Source organism: Pipistrellus hanaki, assembly GCF_964339955.1.
Source record: "Pipistrellus hanaki genome assembly, chromosome: 3".
Classification (NCBI taxonomy): domain Eukaryota; kingdom Metazoa; phylum Chordata; class Mammalia; order Chiroptera; family Vespertilionidae; genus Pipistrellus; species Pipistrellus hanaki.
The window spans coordinates 166,903,904-166,920,823 of record NC_140505.1 but is presented as its reverse complement, the minus strand read 5'-3'; the positions used below and the strand labels follow the sequence as shown (position 1 = coordinate 166,920,823).

General features: G+C 42.7%; 1 protein-coding gene and 1 pseudogene across 3 annotated transcripts in view; one reads left to right on the top strand and one right to left on the bottom strand.

Moving 5' to 3' along the window:
* Positions 1-16,920, bottom strand: part of DUSP16 (dual specificity phosphatase 16) — a 70,055-nt gene that overhangs the window by 34,984 nt on the left and 18,151 nt on the right. For both annotated transcript variants that reach the window (XM_084877634.1, XM_084877633.1), the window contains one exon: positions 271-863. In XM_084877634.1, coding sequence (XP_084733760.1) covers positions 271-498 — 228 coding nt within the window. In that variant the 5' untranslated portion in view covers positions 499-863. The remainder of the gene's footprint in view (positions 1-270; positions 864-16,920) is intronic.
* Positions 1,330-2,225, top strand: LOC311619391 (calcium and integrin-binding family member 2-like; annotated as a pseudogene). Its single transcript has one exon. The product of its transcript is annotated as a calcium and integrin-binding family member 2-like (transcript).

Below are 16,920 nucleotides of genomic sequence, written 5' to 3'. Positions count from 1 at the left end.
TAACTATAACTTTGTATTAGTGTTTAATTTAAAAAAAAAAACAATTTTAACAAGTCATTAATGGAAAAGCAGCCCCTGACCAAATTAAAACAAGTTAACCTCTCTGTTTAGTTTAGAAGTATTCTTAAATGTAACAGTTTGGTTAATAAATTTATTGAGGCATCAAACTTCCTTAAATTATTTTCTCCCCTTAAAGTGAGGCTTTGTTTAAAAATTTTCCCCATTCAGTGTGCCCATTTATTCTAAAAAAGAAAAGAAGAAAGCATTTACCTTATGTTTTGCTGAATGCTGGATGAGTTCTGTAATTAACACTTTGTCCTGTTGCAACCTTCGCTTCATAAGCTTGGAACAGTTGATATTAATGGCTTCCAAAATGTGGGATGTATTGTATTCCACAAATGGCCGGCTATCAATTAGCAGCACTTTTTCCGTTCCACTTTCCAGCAGAGCCACCAAGCTCTCAGTAACAATTTGAGTCCCAGTCATCTCATGGGCCATGGCAACAGCAAGTCCTCTTTTCCCACCTCCTCCTTTAATTTGCCACGGTGATGTAATGGTGGTGTGCTCAAAGGCTCAGCCACTCCATTGTACTAACATGTATGAGGTCAGGCTGGTGGTAACTGGCAAAAGGAGAGTTAAACCCATTTTCAGCAAAAGCCCTCCAAGTGAATGTCTCTTTCTCTTCCCCGTTGATGTGCTCTTGCAAAGGATTCCGTCCACAAAGCAGCCCCTCACATTTGATTCATAAAGAGATGACTGGAATAACCATCCCACAACAAAAGATGCTTTGGGGCAGCCGGTGCATTACGTCATTCTTTACCTTTGCTCCCTCGCTCCAACAGCTTGGCACTGGGCTGAAAAGCCTACATGAAGGGAGACAGACCGACAGAAAACAAAACGGGGTCAAAAAAAGAAAGAGCATCGGATTAGAGAGAGTGTATGATTCACAATATTTACCCCATTAATCTAATTCCATACTTGATGCCCTGTTTCATTTTGAACAAACAAACAAAAAGGACAATTGGGTATGACTTCAGAAAAGCATTCTAATGATAATTCAGTTACACCCCAAAATATGAAAACACAGAGAAGGCAAAACAAGACACGTTCTTGAATTATAATCACGAGGGACCTGGAAGGAAATGAGTTACAGCATGAAATTGAAAGAGCTGTATAAAGCTGCTTGAAGTTCTATTATTCCAAATGGTTATCCGCCCTTTTCTTTGCTTATTTCTTAAAAAAAATAGTACAAAAGAACAATAGTCTAGAACCAGGGTAGCAATCCCCTATTTTCAGAACAACAACAAAAATATTTTCTGGCAGCCACGCCCCTCCAGGAGACTGCCAGCGGGATGTGCCAGGAGCGGGGCGAGGTGGCCGCGCACCATGGGGAACTAGCAGACCATCTTCACGGAGGAGCAGCTGGACAACTACCAGGACTGCACCTCCTTCCATAAGAAAGACATCCTCGAGCTGCACGCGCGGTCCTACCAGCTGGACCCCAAGCTGGTCCCCATGGACTACAGGAAGAGCCCCATCGTCCAGATGCCAGAGCTCCGGGAGAACCCATTCGAGGAGCGGATCATGGAGTTCTTCTCGGAGGACGGTGAGGGCAACCTTGCCTTCGACGACTTCGCGGACATCATGTCCGCGCTCTGGGAGTCCATGCCCCACAACCTCAAGGCCAACGACACCTTCACGATCTAGACTTCAACACGGACAACTTCATCTGCAAGGAGGACCAGGAGATGACGCTGGCCCTGCTGACCAAGCCGGAGCTGGAGGACAGGACGGTGCTGGTGTGCAACAAGGTCATCGAGGAGACCGACCCGGACGGCGACGGCAAGCTGGGCTACTCCGACTTTGAGGTCATGATCGCCAAGGCACCCAAGTTCCTCAGCACCTTCCAAGTCCGGATCTGAGGACGGCTGAGGTATCGGGCCTGGACGCCCGCCATCCGTCCACCTCTGCTGTCTGCACAGTTTTGATCTCCCAGATCCCATGATGGGAGCTGCAGCCTCCGGGGCTGACACCCATCTACATTTCCTCGGCCCTTTCAGCAAAAAAATCCTTCACCGGGGAAGGAGGGCTTGCCAGGCTCCTGTGGTCCAGCCCAGGCACCACAGGCCCCCCCTCTGTCCCTCGACCACCCCTGTGCCTGGTCCTCTCCCCTCAGAAATGCCCCCCCCCCAAGGGGAAGGCCAGGCACCAGAGGGGAGTGGGGGGGGGGGGAGGACCGACCTGTCCATGTACTAGAAACACAATCGGGCCACCCAGGGCAAAGGGAGAAAACCACGAGATTTTTTAAAATATATTTTTATTGAATTCAGAGAGAAAGGGAGAGGGAGACAAAGAGAAATACATCAATAATGAAAGAGAATTGTTGATTGGCTGTCTCCTGCATTGCCCCCTACTGGGGATGGAGTTCACAACCTGGGCATGTGCCTTGTAGGAATTGAACCGTGATCTCCTGGTTCACAGGTCATCGTTCAGACACTGAGCCACACCAGCTGGCTGGGCGATGATCAGATTTTCATCAACTATGCAATATTTTTGTTTTGTTTTGTCTATTGTTTTTTAAGTTCTTTATTATTTAAAGTATTACATGAGTCTTCTATTTCCCCATTGACCTCTCCCTCACCACACTTCCCCCAAGCACAAGTCCTCATCCCCCTATCTATATCCATTGGTTTTGCTCATATGCATGTATATAGTACAAGTCCTTTGATCTCTTACCCCCACAACCTCCGCCTTCCCTCATAGGTTGGACAGTCTGCTCCCTGCTTCTATGTCTCTGGTTCTATTTTTGCTCATCAGTTAATGTTGTTCATTCCACAAATGAGTGAGATCATGTGATATTTATCTTTCTCTGACTGGCTTATTTCACTTAGCATAATGCTCTCTAGTTCCATCCATGCTGTTGCAAATGGTAAGAATTCCTTCTTTTTTACAGCAGCGTAGAATTCCATTGTGTAGATGTACCACAGTTTGCTGATGACTCACAGACTTGTGGACAGTGCACACCCGTGAGGATGCCTCGTGGTTGGGAAGGGCGGACACTGGGACAGGGCCCTGGGGCCCACAGTTCTCATAGTTTCACACTGGGAAGGGCGGGAAGGCGGGGAGATGAGATGAGGGAAGGTGGGGCAGGCGGCAGCCCAGCTGTGGGGTTGGAGAAAGATTGCACAGCCTATGCAATCTTCCTATGCAATCTTTCTCCAACCCCACGGCTGGGCTGCCGTCTGCCCCACCTGTTCCCATCTCATCTCCCCGCCTCACCGCCCTTCCCAGTGTGGAGATATGTGAATCGAGGGCCCCAGGACCCTGTCCCAGTGTCCGCCCTTCCCAAACTCGAGGCATCCTCATGGGTGTGCACTGTCACAAGTCTGTGAAATGAGAGTAAAAGGCTTTCCTGTCAAAAAAAATTTTTTCTGATGGTTTGAGAATTACTGTAATGGTAATTATAGTACACATACACACACACACACACACACACACACACGCATGCACACCAAGGAGCAAATAGCATACACCCCTTTAAACTGCCCTCAGGAAAGAGGAGAGGCAGGGAAACGGAGGTTCTATAAATTCCAGTTGCCTTCTAAGAAAGAGAGATTAAAATGGCTGATACCCTTGCCATAACAACCGCTGAGCTCATTGATGGGGCCTGTGATATACCCAGCTCCATCCAAGACAGTCTCAGCTATAACCCTGGCCAGTCCCCCAACTCCCCTGGAGTTTCGTGACCCTTTACAGCCTATGCCTCATTCTTAAGAGAATCACTAACTCCCACCTTAGAAAATCTCACACCCTAAACCTGGGACTCAAGGACAGCAACCTACACATAACAAAGCCCTTCACACTGGACCCAATGCTTCCCTGGCTTGCCAAACTCCTATAATCAACCATTTCCTAATTGATACTACCATATTTCCCCAAAAATAAGACATCCTCCAAAAATAAGACCTAGTGCATGGAAAGATAAGACATCACCTGAAAATAAGACCTAGTGCAACTTTGGGAGGAAAAAATTAATATAAGACACTGTCTTATTTTCGGGGAAACAGGGTAGTTGGGAGTTTTGTGTCCACAGCTTGGACCTCACTCTGGCCTTCAATATTCTCAGATCCCTATCTCCCCTGGTCCATCTGTTTATATGAAATTTTCTATTCCATAAAACTAGATGTCTATGGGCATTCAACTTCTAGAGGATAAACTACTTGATGGCAGAGGTTTTGTATTACATTTCTTACCTCCACAGTGCTTTGTGCTTAAGATAAAATACTTTGCAGTATTATAAGTATAATCCTTTTTTCCAAAAACAATGTAAGAAACTGAGTAAATATCTGATTGACTGATTTCAGATCAGGATGGTAGGGCCCTCAAACATCACCAGGTCCCACTTCCTAATTTCAGACTTACAAATTAGAAACCGAGGCACAGAGAAGAGGTAGGAGAGCACAAAGAGAAGTGGCCTGGCCATGTACATGTTACATAACTTTGGACAAATGATGTCATCTCTCTGAAAGGCAGTTTCCTCATCTAGAACATGTGGATGTAATACTGGCCTTGTCTCCTCACAGTTTGTTTTTAGGAAAAAATTATCTAGGTTCTCTAAATCAAGTAAGTGAAAAAGCAACTACACATCATTATACAGGGAAAGGAGGGGAAATGGTGAACAGAGCGGCCCTGCACCTGGAATCTAAAAGATACCACTCAGCAACTAAAAACAGAAGCTACTCCATCCTGCCACAGTCCAGCTTCAACCAAGTTGTGTCCTTCATATGGGGCCAGACACACAGTGAGAAGGCAGCTGAGAAATCATCTCATCGCCCACACATCTTACAAATCAGCTCCACAGTCTACATTATCTATTTCTTGTCTTCATTATATTAAGATATTTATTTCTAGTATATCTTACTGGCAAGAGGCACAAAAGTCATCTCCATCTTCAAAGGAAGAAGCCAGGGCAGAGAATGTGTCCTAGCCAATCAACTAACGCACTTACAAAGCACCTGCCAAGGATACAGCACTGAACCAAATCAAGTCCTGACTGCTCAGTGACACAGTTCACAGCCACGTCAGGTCCTATACGCAGATTGCCTGATTCCCAAAGCAGGGCTCTTACTACTGGGTTACCCTGTTTTCCATAATGCCACTGAACTGAGAAAGAATGACGTGACTTGTCCGTGAGGGTGCCCAGTGGCACAGAAAGTGGAAATACGAGAACAGGAGCAAGTGGACTCCAACAATGGCTCCGAGTCTCCGAGTCTGATTGGCTCCTCGGAATGATAAAATCCGGAGGGGACAAAGCAGTTATCTGGGTTAGCAGATCAATGGACAAAGGGAGGGAGATGACAGCAAACATGCAAAAGCTGACTTAGAAAGTTCTCATCTTTGCTTCCCTTCAGCCGAATCTCATAAGCCCAAATCACTGAAACCAACAACAGGTTACGGCAAACACCAGGCGGAAAATGGTCATTCTTACCCAGAGAACTGAAGCCAGGAGTTCCACGTTCAAAAAAAGACACTTTCCTGACCAAGCAAAGGTCTGGTCAAAGTGACCCTAAGAGGAGAATGTGATCAAAGCAAAGGATGGAAGTGACATGAGGATCCCTGTCCTGAGGCCAGCTGTCCTATTATGCTTTTATGCCCAATGTCAGATTTCCCCCAAATCGACTACGGCAGACGCACATGTGTGTCGTCTCCCTTCAGAAGACAACTAAGCACTTTTCTTTGCATACAATAAAGCTTTCTATTTCTCTAAAATAAAAACTAACATTTATCACACAAAAGACCAGTAACCTTAACCAAGGCCACAAAACAAACATTTGCAAAGTATTTCCTTTCAGAAGTAAAGTTTTTTTTAATTGTACTTACAAAGGTTTAGAAATAAGTAGAGGCTTAATCACAAGGAACAACAGCCTGTAATTATTGGAATTGAGAGTCTAGTGGTAGGCAAACTCATTAATCAACAGAGCAGCAAACCACGTCTCACTAGCCACATGTGGCTCGAGAGCCGCAGTTTGCCGACCACTGGGCTAAGGCAACATTTTAGTATAACAAAATAACTATACAAATCAGGGAATAAAATGGGCAAATCCCCTTAAAAACGCCAATTTGGGTAGAGCTTACATTCCAGCAAACAATTTGTTTTATATTTAGAACATTTATTATTAACATGAGTTGTAGAAGAGCCTTTCCTCTTTAATACACAATTTTTACAGTTTTTCTGTGTCATTTATTTTATGTTTTAGACTCCACTTGGTTACATACATGAATGTATTTTTGATTTTATAATGAAAATCAAAAGTTTTATCTATTGAAATTCACTCTGCATCCAACTTTGCAAGAATATCAATGAAATAAAGTATAGTACTGCCCTGGCCAGTGTGGCTCAGTTGGCTGGGTGTTGTCCTGTGCACCGAAGGTTGCTGGTTCCATTCCCTGTCAGAGCACATGCCTAGGCTGTGGGCCAGATCCCCAGGGAGGGGATGAAGAGGGGTGTGCAGGAGGCAAGCCGATTGATGTTCTGCTCTCAGATAGATGTTTCTCTCTCTCTCCCTTTCCCTTCCTCTCTCTCTAACACCAATATAAAAAATATTTTAAAAATAAAAATATTTTACAATATTTTTAAAGTGTACTACTAAATTAGTTGTGGTCAGAGAACCATAAGTCAAGACTATTTTAACGATAAGGTAAAGTTGTATAAGGAACAATATAAAGCCCAACTATTTTTAAAATTTGCCATTAATTAGCTACGAGGAAAAATGTTTTTGTTTTCTTCAGTACTTGCAGCCTTTAAAGCTAGTACCCAACAAGAAAAATTTAAAAATATTAAAAGCCTTCTTAAATTGTTCTATTAAGCAGTTCTCTCCTCTTCTGAGATGAGGCACCAGTCTTTTCAACTTATAGATGCAATCCTGGCTTCTAGGTCAGGCATACCGACACTAGGTATATATTTTACACACACACACACATACACACACACACACACACACACACACACACACACACACAGTGAGAACCCTTCTCAGGCACGGTTGCCACATCTACCCATGGGTTATTTTCTGTCAACAGCCAACAGTCCTCCGCTGCCCTAGCATACCCACCCCCACCAAAGGCCACACCAGGCCTGAAGCACGAGGGCCCTGAACACCCCACTGGTCTGAAGAGGGGATCCATGAGAAGGCAGGGTTACCCCCAGAGAGGCATGTTTCCATTTAAACACTTCTTTCACACAAATCCTCAGGAGGAGGAAGAGGATCCTATGGCTATGCAGTGCTTCAAGGGCCTGTGCAGTGAGGAGAGTGACGGAGCCTTATATGGTTGAGCGTGAGCTCAAAGTTAAAATTCTCAGAGAATTTATGGGAAGGATATAATCAGGTGAGAAGTTTACTTTTATTAAACTACAGGCCAGTCTTAAACTTTTTTCCCCCTTCAATAAAACTGAAGAAATAGGCAACAAGATACACCAAGCAGCTTTTCAGTAGAGCCTTAAGCATAGACTTTCAGTAACAGAAAATTTGAACAAATCACAAGGGGGAAAAACGAGCTACGACGTATGGAAGCAAGCAAGAACACACTACACACTGACCATCTTCACTCTACACCGACTAAAGCAACTTTGCCTCATCTGCTGTGGGTTAACCCAGGCAGGAACTCTGAGGTCTGATATCTGGTAAGATATATTCAATTAAAAGCACACAAACACACACCATATTAACCAAAGCCAAGAAGGCTATATGAGCTTGATATGCTTTTTAGTTGCTTATTAATGTCTTCACGATAGTTTTGTACTCCAAAATAGAGGACACATATTCTGAAACGTGGTGGCAATATGGAATGGACTGCTTGACAGTAACTAGACAAGACGACAATACTTGTTAGCACCATAAAATCCAGTCACCTCACACCAACTTAACAGCACTGTTGGAAGAACCCACTCCTCCTAGAGGCTCTGGGGCTCACATATGTCTCAGGGATCCACAGATAAAGGCTGGAAGAGCTGCCATCCTCCACAGACTAAACGTAATGCCTTTGCTGCAGACACAGGCCAGCCCGGACGGAGTCCAGATCAGGGAGAAGTCCTCACCGTTTCTGCTAAGGGAGAGCCCTGCACTCTTGGAAGTGGCGCAGGTGGCCCCCGTCTTTCCTTCTTAGCACTGCCTCCTGGTAATGTCCACTGTTTCACCAGCTCCCCCTTCCCTGATCCATCTAGGCTCTCCTCTTCCTTCCACCAGACCATGTACTATCCTAGACACAGCGCTCCCCATCCAAGGCTCCCTCTCGTACCCCTCTCCAGTTAATGCTTCCTCCTCCTGGCACCCTGTCTGAGAGCTGACTCACCTCTAAGAAGAGGGGCCAGGAGATGAGGTGGTGGGAGTGGGAATGGAAGAATCCCCGAGTGGAGTCGCTGGGCAAGAGAAGATGTGGCCGGGGGCTGGTTCCGTCTAGGAGTTGAGGAGAAAATGTTTTGGAAGGATATTCACAATAAAGATGGGCATGAGGCACAAGAGGAGAGATTCAGAACAAGCCAAATGGAGGTCCAATGGTGCATCTTGGTTTTCTTACCTCGTTCGGCCAACTAACAAATAGTTACCGGGGGCGGCCTCACAAGGACCACGTGCTGCTGTGGGAAATGCAGCAAAACTGAACTGGGCAAAAATTCCTGTCCTCCCAGAGTTCCTCATTTAGTGATGGGAAACACATCGTAACCAGCAACAACAAAAGCAGAGCATGTTACATGACAGACGGTGTAAGTGCTATGGATAGAAAATAAAGCCGGGAAGGGAGGAGGAGAGTGGGGTGCGTGGTTAAAATGTTAAACAGAGCAGTCAGAAGAAGCCTTACTCTAATAGTTAAGTCAAGATCGTGAAGGAGGTGGGAGTGTAGGTGGATACCTGGGGGACTACAGCTCTCTGTCTATCAAAGGCTTGAGGCCGGTGAGTGTACTGGCCAAGGTAATGCCAAACTGGGCAGATGCTAATAAAAAATGTGACAGGTATTCAGTTTTTTCCCCCAGAACTATGATTACATCCACAAAACATCTCCGGATCCTTGAACTTTCAAAATACATACACATGAAAATTTAGCACAGTTTCTTCCATAAAGCTACACAGGGAGAAATTGCGGTTACTATATTAGTGCATTATTTGCCAAAGAAATACTGTAATAAGAAAGATTAAATTAATGCTAATTTAATACAATTCTTCCAACTCCACGAACATTTTGTACCTAATAAAAGAATCTTGGTTTTATAGCACAGACTATAGTAAACAAGATGTATACTTGAATAGGTCTATATAACAAGGAAGTAGTTAATTTAAAGAAGCATTCCAGGCATCTGACTTGGCTCAGTGATTGAGCTAAGAGTTTGCTGGTTCTATTCCTGGTCAGGGCACATGCCGGGTTCCCAGCAGGGGAAGTGCAAGAGGCAGCCAATCAATGTTTCTATCTCCTCCCCTCTCTCTAAAAATCAATAAAAATATATATATATATTTTTTAAAGAGCATTCCATTAAAATAAAGAAAAATGTTTTCTAGGAGCTCTCCCTGTCAGAAGGTGTATCAAATACCACAAGGATTTTGTAAGCTAGATTACTCAATTTAAGGGGCTGTAAACTAATGTAAGTTTATAATCTTTATCAATGCCCCATCTTTAGCCCATCCCAACCCCTAAACAACAAAATCCCATTGGATGCAAGATAAAGTGTACTTTCCTGACAAAGAGCTAACTTACTAAAGATACTACAGCCAGGTTAAACAGCTAGACATTTTAGTAACATTTAGTAATACTTAATTTCCCAAAGAAGATCAGAAGGCTCTGGGAACAAGAAGAAAAACAATGAAAAATCATTGACACTGCCCTAGCTGGTTTGGTTCAGTGGATAGAGCATTGGCCCTTAGACTGAAGGGTTGTAGGTTCGATTACGGTCAAGGGCATATGCCTCAATTGCAGGCTGGATCCCCAGCCCTGGTAGAGGTGCATGTGAGAGGAAACCAATCAATGTGTCTCTTTCACATCGATTTTTCTCTCTCTGTCTCTCCTCCTCCCTTCCACTTTCACTCTAAAAAATCAATGGAAAAATATCCTCAGGTGAAGATTAACAATAACAAAAATCATCAACACCAAACCTCCCACCACCTCCCTTGAGCCCAACTTTATAACAATAATATTCCAGAACTAAAATGCCAAACTACATTCTCCTGAAGATAATGTCAAAATAGCTTACAAGAATATTTTCAAGGTGACTTACAAGAAACTGCCTCACCGTTCAGGTAAAATACAGAAAAGGCCTACAGGGGCAACAGAGGGGATTGGCTAAATAACTTATAAATTATGAAGAGTCCTGCAGCACAGCATCATGCAACGTTTTAAAAGGATGGCATAAAAGTATAATTTTTGACATTAAAAGATGGTCATGACATAATAAGAGAATAAAATCAAGTTACAGAACAGTAGGTAAAATAGGACATCAAATAACCACATAGATACAAAGTTCTGCTTGGGTAAAGAAAGGTAATATATTATTTTCCATAATCTTGGAAAGTGAAAAAAAAAAATATTAGAAAAAGGGCATGAGGGAATGACATACCCCTAGAGCCAGGTAGTAGTGTCTGCGGCAGTCCTGCCTGCACTCCCCCTCCTCAGTGCTGTGAAGTGTGGGTTCAGGCGAGGTAAGAAGATCAACTAATAACAATATATGATAATTTATGTTTACCCTCAAGGTAAAAGCTGAATTTCTGCTTCACAACCAGACTTAAAAATAATTACTTTCAATAACAATAATGTTTGAAAGGGGAGGCAAACAAAAAAAATTAAATTTTAAATCACACACTCTTAACTATACAGCTGGGCTTTTAAAACAGGTCAGCTGGAGGATGACTCATAATACAAAAGTTTTTTTCTGTATCAAAGAATTTATAGCGAGTTTTCATTTTAAATCAATATATTCCCTAACACTTTTTTTAAAAAAATACATTTTTATTGATTTTTATTGATTTCAGAGAGGAAGGGAGAAGGAAAGACAGAAGATAGAAACATCAATGATGAGAGAGAATCATTGATCGGCTGCCTCCTGCACACCTCCTACTGAGGAGCAAGCCCGAAACCCAGGCGTGTGCCCTGACCCGGAATCAAACTGTGACCTCCTGGTTTATAGGTCAACCCTCAACTACTAAGCCACACCAGCTGGGCCCCTAAAACTCTTAAAATGTATTTTATTTGATAAAGTTTCAAAAACAAACCTGTTTAAAGTATTGCAAGTAAAATGACTTTCATTCCTCTCACTGCAAAAGCACAAAATCTTTTGACAAAGTACATGGTGAGGAAAAGGAGGTTTATAGTTGTAAGGGAAACACCACATTTATTCTTGTATTATTGTTTATTAATTATTGTATTGTTTTCCATACGAACAACTGGGAACCTACTTTTGCCCAACCCTGCATCTAGAGCAGCCTCGTCACTATTCTCAGCTCCCAAAGAGACATGCACAACAAGCCTTGAACACATTCCAGGCATGGCCTTCAAGCCTGTACCACACCTGCTTCCAAGGCCCTGAGGCTAAAAATAACTCTGGGGCCTCAAAAATGGGACAGCAGCCAGGCCCAAGGGTAGCTGCAGAGCCCTTGCTCGGCTCCATTAACAGTAAGCGCAGGGGCTACAAAATTCTACAGTCACAAACACTCTACCACTGGCTTATCTCTCTGTACCTCCATCCTGGGCCTACCCAGTTTCTTTGCCCCTTGACACCAAAACTAATACCAGGAACTTAAAACAGTGAGGTTTTATGGTGTATTGTTTTTAAAAAAACAAAACAAATCAGGACTCAGGACTCAGGCAACCTAGTGCCTAATTTCAGCTCCTCTACAAAGAGCTAAAATGTCTATCGAGTCACTTGACATCCCTAAGCCTGTTTTTTCCTTACCTGTAGAAGGAGGAATCCTGCAATCACTTAACATCTAAGGATGGCTTCACCAGGAATATGATGTCACTGTCAGTGCATTTAGGAAGGCTGCCTCACAGAGTCAGAGCAGCAGGCAGATCTGATTATGAAGCAGTCGGTTGAGGAGTTAGAGTTTACACCCTCCTACACAGAGATTAAAACGGGTGGCTCTTGGCAATGGCTCCACAACAGCATGGCCCCTGTTTCAGGTCATTTCTTTTGTGGAGCATTCCCAAGGTTTGCCCTGAGCCCACGCCTCCCACATCTCTGCAGGAGCCGCCTCTGGAACTTGCTCTTCTATCAGGTGAGGAAGAAAGGAAGGGAGCGGGGCCAGGGGCGAAGGCTTCATTGTCCACTCTAGGCTCGCAGGCTGTGCTAATTTAAGTCACCACATCTGTCCCCCCTCTGAGCCCAGGGTTAATGATGTCCACCACAGGGCAAAGCAGGTGACAGGGCCAGGACCTGGGCAGAAGTCACAGCACCACAGCACAGCAAGGAGACCAGTCTGCAGAGCAGCCCACCACGGGCAGTCAGAATGTTGCCGGTCCTCACCCCATGCTTTCCCACTTAGTCCATTTCACCTTCTGTCTTTTCCCTCTAATTGGGCTCCATCACATCTCTATCTACAGTTTCTGTGCCCTTATTTGTCCTTAGAAGCTCTGCTGTTTCCCTCTCACCCTCTCCTCTTCATGCTCATCTTAATTTCTCTCTTCATGATTATAACGAAGCCTCTCCACTTTCTGGGGTGTGTGTGTGTGTGTGTGTGTGTGTGAGAGAGAGAGAGAGAGAGAGAGAGAGAGAGAGAGAGAGAGAGAGAGAGAGGGAGAGAGAGTTTGAGGGGAGAGCTGAGGCCCTGGATGTGTCACTATTATAATGAGCAATTCTAACTGCTCCAGACTGATCTGAGACAGTCATCCACAGATTCAGGTGTCTTATCATCCTTTAAAATCCTTTACTTGTTAGTATAAAATAAAAATTTTTATTTTGGAAGAGAAAGGTAAACTTTGGTATTTCATCCATGGTTATACTGAGTAGAGATGATTAATTCAGTACCTTACATTTGCATTAACCCCCAAATGCCCCAATGACCCAGACACTAGAGTTCAACCCCTATCTAAACTCTCAGAGGAAGACACAAATCCTCCAGGTTTTCACACTGGATACTAAGAAAACTAACAAGATCTAAATTATTGTATAAACTATTGCTCAAGTTCTCAGAACAGAAAGTAACCTCTGCACATACGGGCAAAACTGTCTGTCTACAGTCTGACACCACGCCAGGGGTGGCCCAGCCTGCCCGCCCTTCTCCCCCCACCTCCAACTGCGGGTCAGCCATCAGTTCTCTACTCGTTTGAGCACAAACCCCACCCAGAGGACCTTCCATGAGAAATAAAAATGGTGTTTCTATTTGTTACTTGGTATTTTTTTTTTTTCTTTTTAAAGAGGTTATCTTGTCACTTTGGATGGTATTACACTTTGCTCCCTCTGTAAATTCTGGTGTGATGTCAGTCAGGTAAGGGCAAGCCACATGCAGTAGTGAGCACCTTCCAAACCCAGTCTGTTTCCCACCCTGAAAAATACCCATGTTGTAGTGGTCTCACTTAAATTAACCAAGGTTCTAAACCAATATAGGGCCCTGTGGGAAAAACAGAATAGATGCCGAGTCCCTGATATTAGTTGAGTAAAAAAATGACATTTGGAAAAATATAAAAAGATGTGCTAGCAGATGTATCCTATACAGTTATGTAGATATATAGATTACTTTCTGGTTTAATACAAGGCAATGTTCCTTTTCCAAATGTAAATGTCATTATCAAAAGACCAAATGTTCCAAATTAAAAATCAAAGCAAAATCATTAAAAATTCAACAAATTTGCTACAAGTAAAATTCAGTACAAAGGAGGCCACAGCTTTGTCTATTAAGAAATTCAGTGACTTAAATATCAACATACCCAACTTCACCATCTTATCTAAAATGCAGTCCATGACATAGAACCTAAGAATAATGCTCACAAAGCTGCATTATTTTATCCCACTGCACAGTCTCAAACAGGTTCAAAATAAACCAATTCACATTTGCTATCAACACATTTAAGCACCAAGTATCAGAAACTACAAGGCCCTCTAATACAATGCAGTAAATGCTTAGTTTTTTTCTCCTGCAAATAGTGTTTGTTCTTCTGCCTTCTAGGGTTGTGGACCTTAATGTGTAAAACCCCAGAAGGGAAAATTAAATGGGTTAATGGAATAGACATGTTCATTTATTGAGAACCTACTATATTTAATTTCCTATGAGCAACTTCCCACTTCTGTCTAATCACAAGAATCACTCAGGAACTTGAAAAACAAATGCAATAAAATGGAATACTATTCAGTCATAAGATGAAATACTGCCATTTGCATGGATCTTGAGTATCATGCCAAGTGAAAGAAGTCAGACAGAAAAAAAGAACCATATGATTTCACTCATATGGGGGATATATAACAGAAAGCAATAAATGAACAAACAAAACAAACTCATAGACACAGATAACAGTATGGAGGTAAAGGGGATGGGGGGCTGAGGAGAGTAAAGAGTATCAAATATATGGTGACAAGAGACTAGATTTTAGGTGATGAGTACACAATGCAATAAACAAATGATATATTATAGAAGTGTACACTTGAAACTTATATAATGTAATTAACCAATGTTACCCCAAAATAAATTTAAAAATTTGTCCCATTCTCTTTTTTTTAATCTAGAATTTGACAAGGCATTTAATGTCCCACTTTTATTTTATATCTTGGTATTCTCATTAAACATCTCATTTTAAAAGACTCAAAAGAAAGGAACATGTAAAGAATAAAGATAAGGCAGCAGTAGACAAATATATGAAGGAGGGATTTATAATTTTAAAAAGAATAACCAGTGAAAGTTCCATCTAGAAGTGACATTTGAATAACAAACTCAAAGTGGTTAGGCAATAAGGCACTTACTCCAGTCTGGGTTATTTCTGACATAGGGTAAAACTCAATGCAAACCTCCTTCTTTTGAAAAAAAAAATTTTAATTAAAAAATTTTTTAAGTGATAAAAATGATCATCTAGGCCCCACCCTGGGAGACTGCTACTTGGATTTTAGAGTATAGAATGAATCTGCATTTTTTTTAAACAAATTTGTTTTAAAACAAAAAACAAATCTTAGGAACAGGCAAGTCTAAAAAACACATCTTTTCTCTCAGTGTTTACAATCGATCAGTCCTCAAGAGCTACTGATTTGTCATTCTCTCTCACCTGACTGAGAAAGGGTGCAAAAGCTTTATGTCTGAACTGAAAATAATGACAATGGTTATGCTAATAATGGGGAGAACAGGAGGTCGGCCCGAGAACAATTCGACTCTCACTGCTGAAGCAGGACTTCTAGTGCATGCCTTCTGGAAGGCTAATAATATCCCTTTTACAAAATGTTAGGGATTTGCCCAAAGTTACACAACTCATCAATGGCAGAACAGAAACTAGAGCTTCTATACTATAGAATAGTGCTTTCCACAACCCTATAGGGCTTAACAAACATTCTGCAAATGTTAATAGGCTTGTGAAAGGCACAGAAAGCAACAGATGTCAAAAAGTGAGAAAAAATATATACACTTGTAAGCATCTGATGTGATTGGCTGTGAAGAGAGGTGGCCTCACCTAAACGCCAGGCTGCCATGAAGTTACAGAGGACAAAATGCTGAGAAAACAAGCCCTCACGAAACGCTCATGAGAATAAGGAACCCGGAAGCAGAAGCTTGTTTACTTCACTGGGTCACAGTGAGAATGGTGTGCAGAAAAATAGTACTTTGTAAACTGTAACACTCACAAAAAAGAAAATAGCTCGAGCCCTGGTCGGTATGGCTCAGTCGGCTGGGCATTGTCCCACGCACGGAAAGATTGCCAGTTCAATTCCCGGGCGGGTCCGGGCACATGCCCAGGATTGCAGGCTCCATCCCCTTTGGGGGGCATGCAGGAGGCAGCCATCAATGTTTTGCCTTCACATCGATATTTCTCCCTTTCCCTCTTCCTTCTTCTCTCTCTAAAAATCAATTTAAAGAAAAAAAAAAAAAAAGAAAGAAAATAATTCCATACAGGATTAATGGAGGAGTATGTTGGCTAATGCAGTAGTTCTGAACCTTGACTGCAAATTAAAATCACTTGGGGAACTCTTACTATTCTGATGTACTTCAGACCAATAAATTGGAATCTCTGGGGAGAGGGGCTCAGGCATCAGCACTTTTTTACAAACAGGTAGAGATGAATTCTTTAAAATATATATATTTTGTAATTGATTTTTTACAGAGAGGAAGGGAGAGGGATAGTTAGAAACATAAATGAGAGAGAAGCATCCATCAGCTGCCTCCTGCACACCCCCTACTGGAAATGTGCCTGCAACCAAGGAACATGCCCTTGACTGGAATCGAACCTGGGACCCTTCAGTCCCCAGGCCGACGCTCTATCCACTGAGCCAAACCGTCTAGGGCTAGAGATGGATTCTTTACCTCCCCCCAAAGAAGGGTCACAAAGGACAGGCCACTTGGAAGACAACATTTAAGTGGAAGGAAAGGAAAAATCTGGCCACACACAATATCGTAATTCACCTGACCTGTATTTTGAGGTGTGTGTTTTCTAAAAATCTGCTGGAAGTCTGGGGTTCTGAGTAGATGGTCAAATAATAGACAAAATTCTCAGTGTCACAGTTTCTTTAATTCCAATAGTAATGAAGGCCCACAACAATCTGCTTATGACACCCAACAGAAGACCACAAGGTTATGTTGGGGGCACAGAACCTCATTCCAGCCCAATAAGGCAGTTTATTGTTGAAGGAATCCAGTGTCTAATCTTTCTTCACTATTTTTAAAAAGTAGATGTATCCAGAAGAAAACCTTTAAAGGCTGGCAGAAGAGAAGATGGAGCTCAGTGCTCACCTGAGTATGAGTGCAAGTTAAACATCTC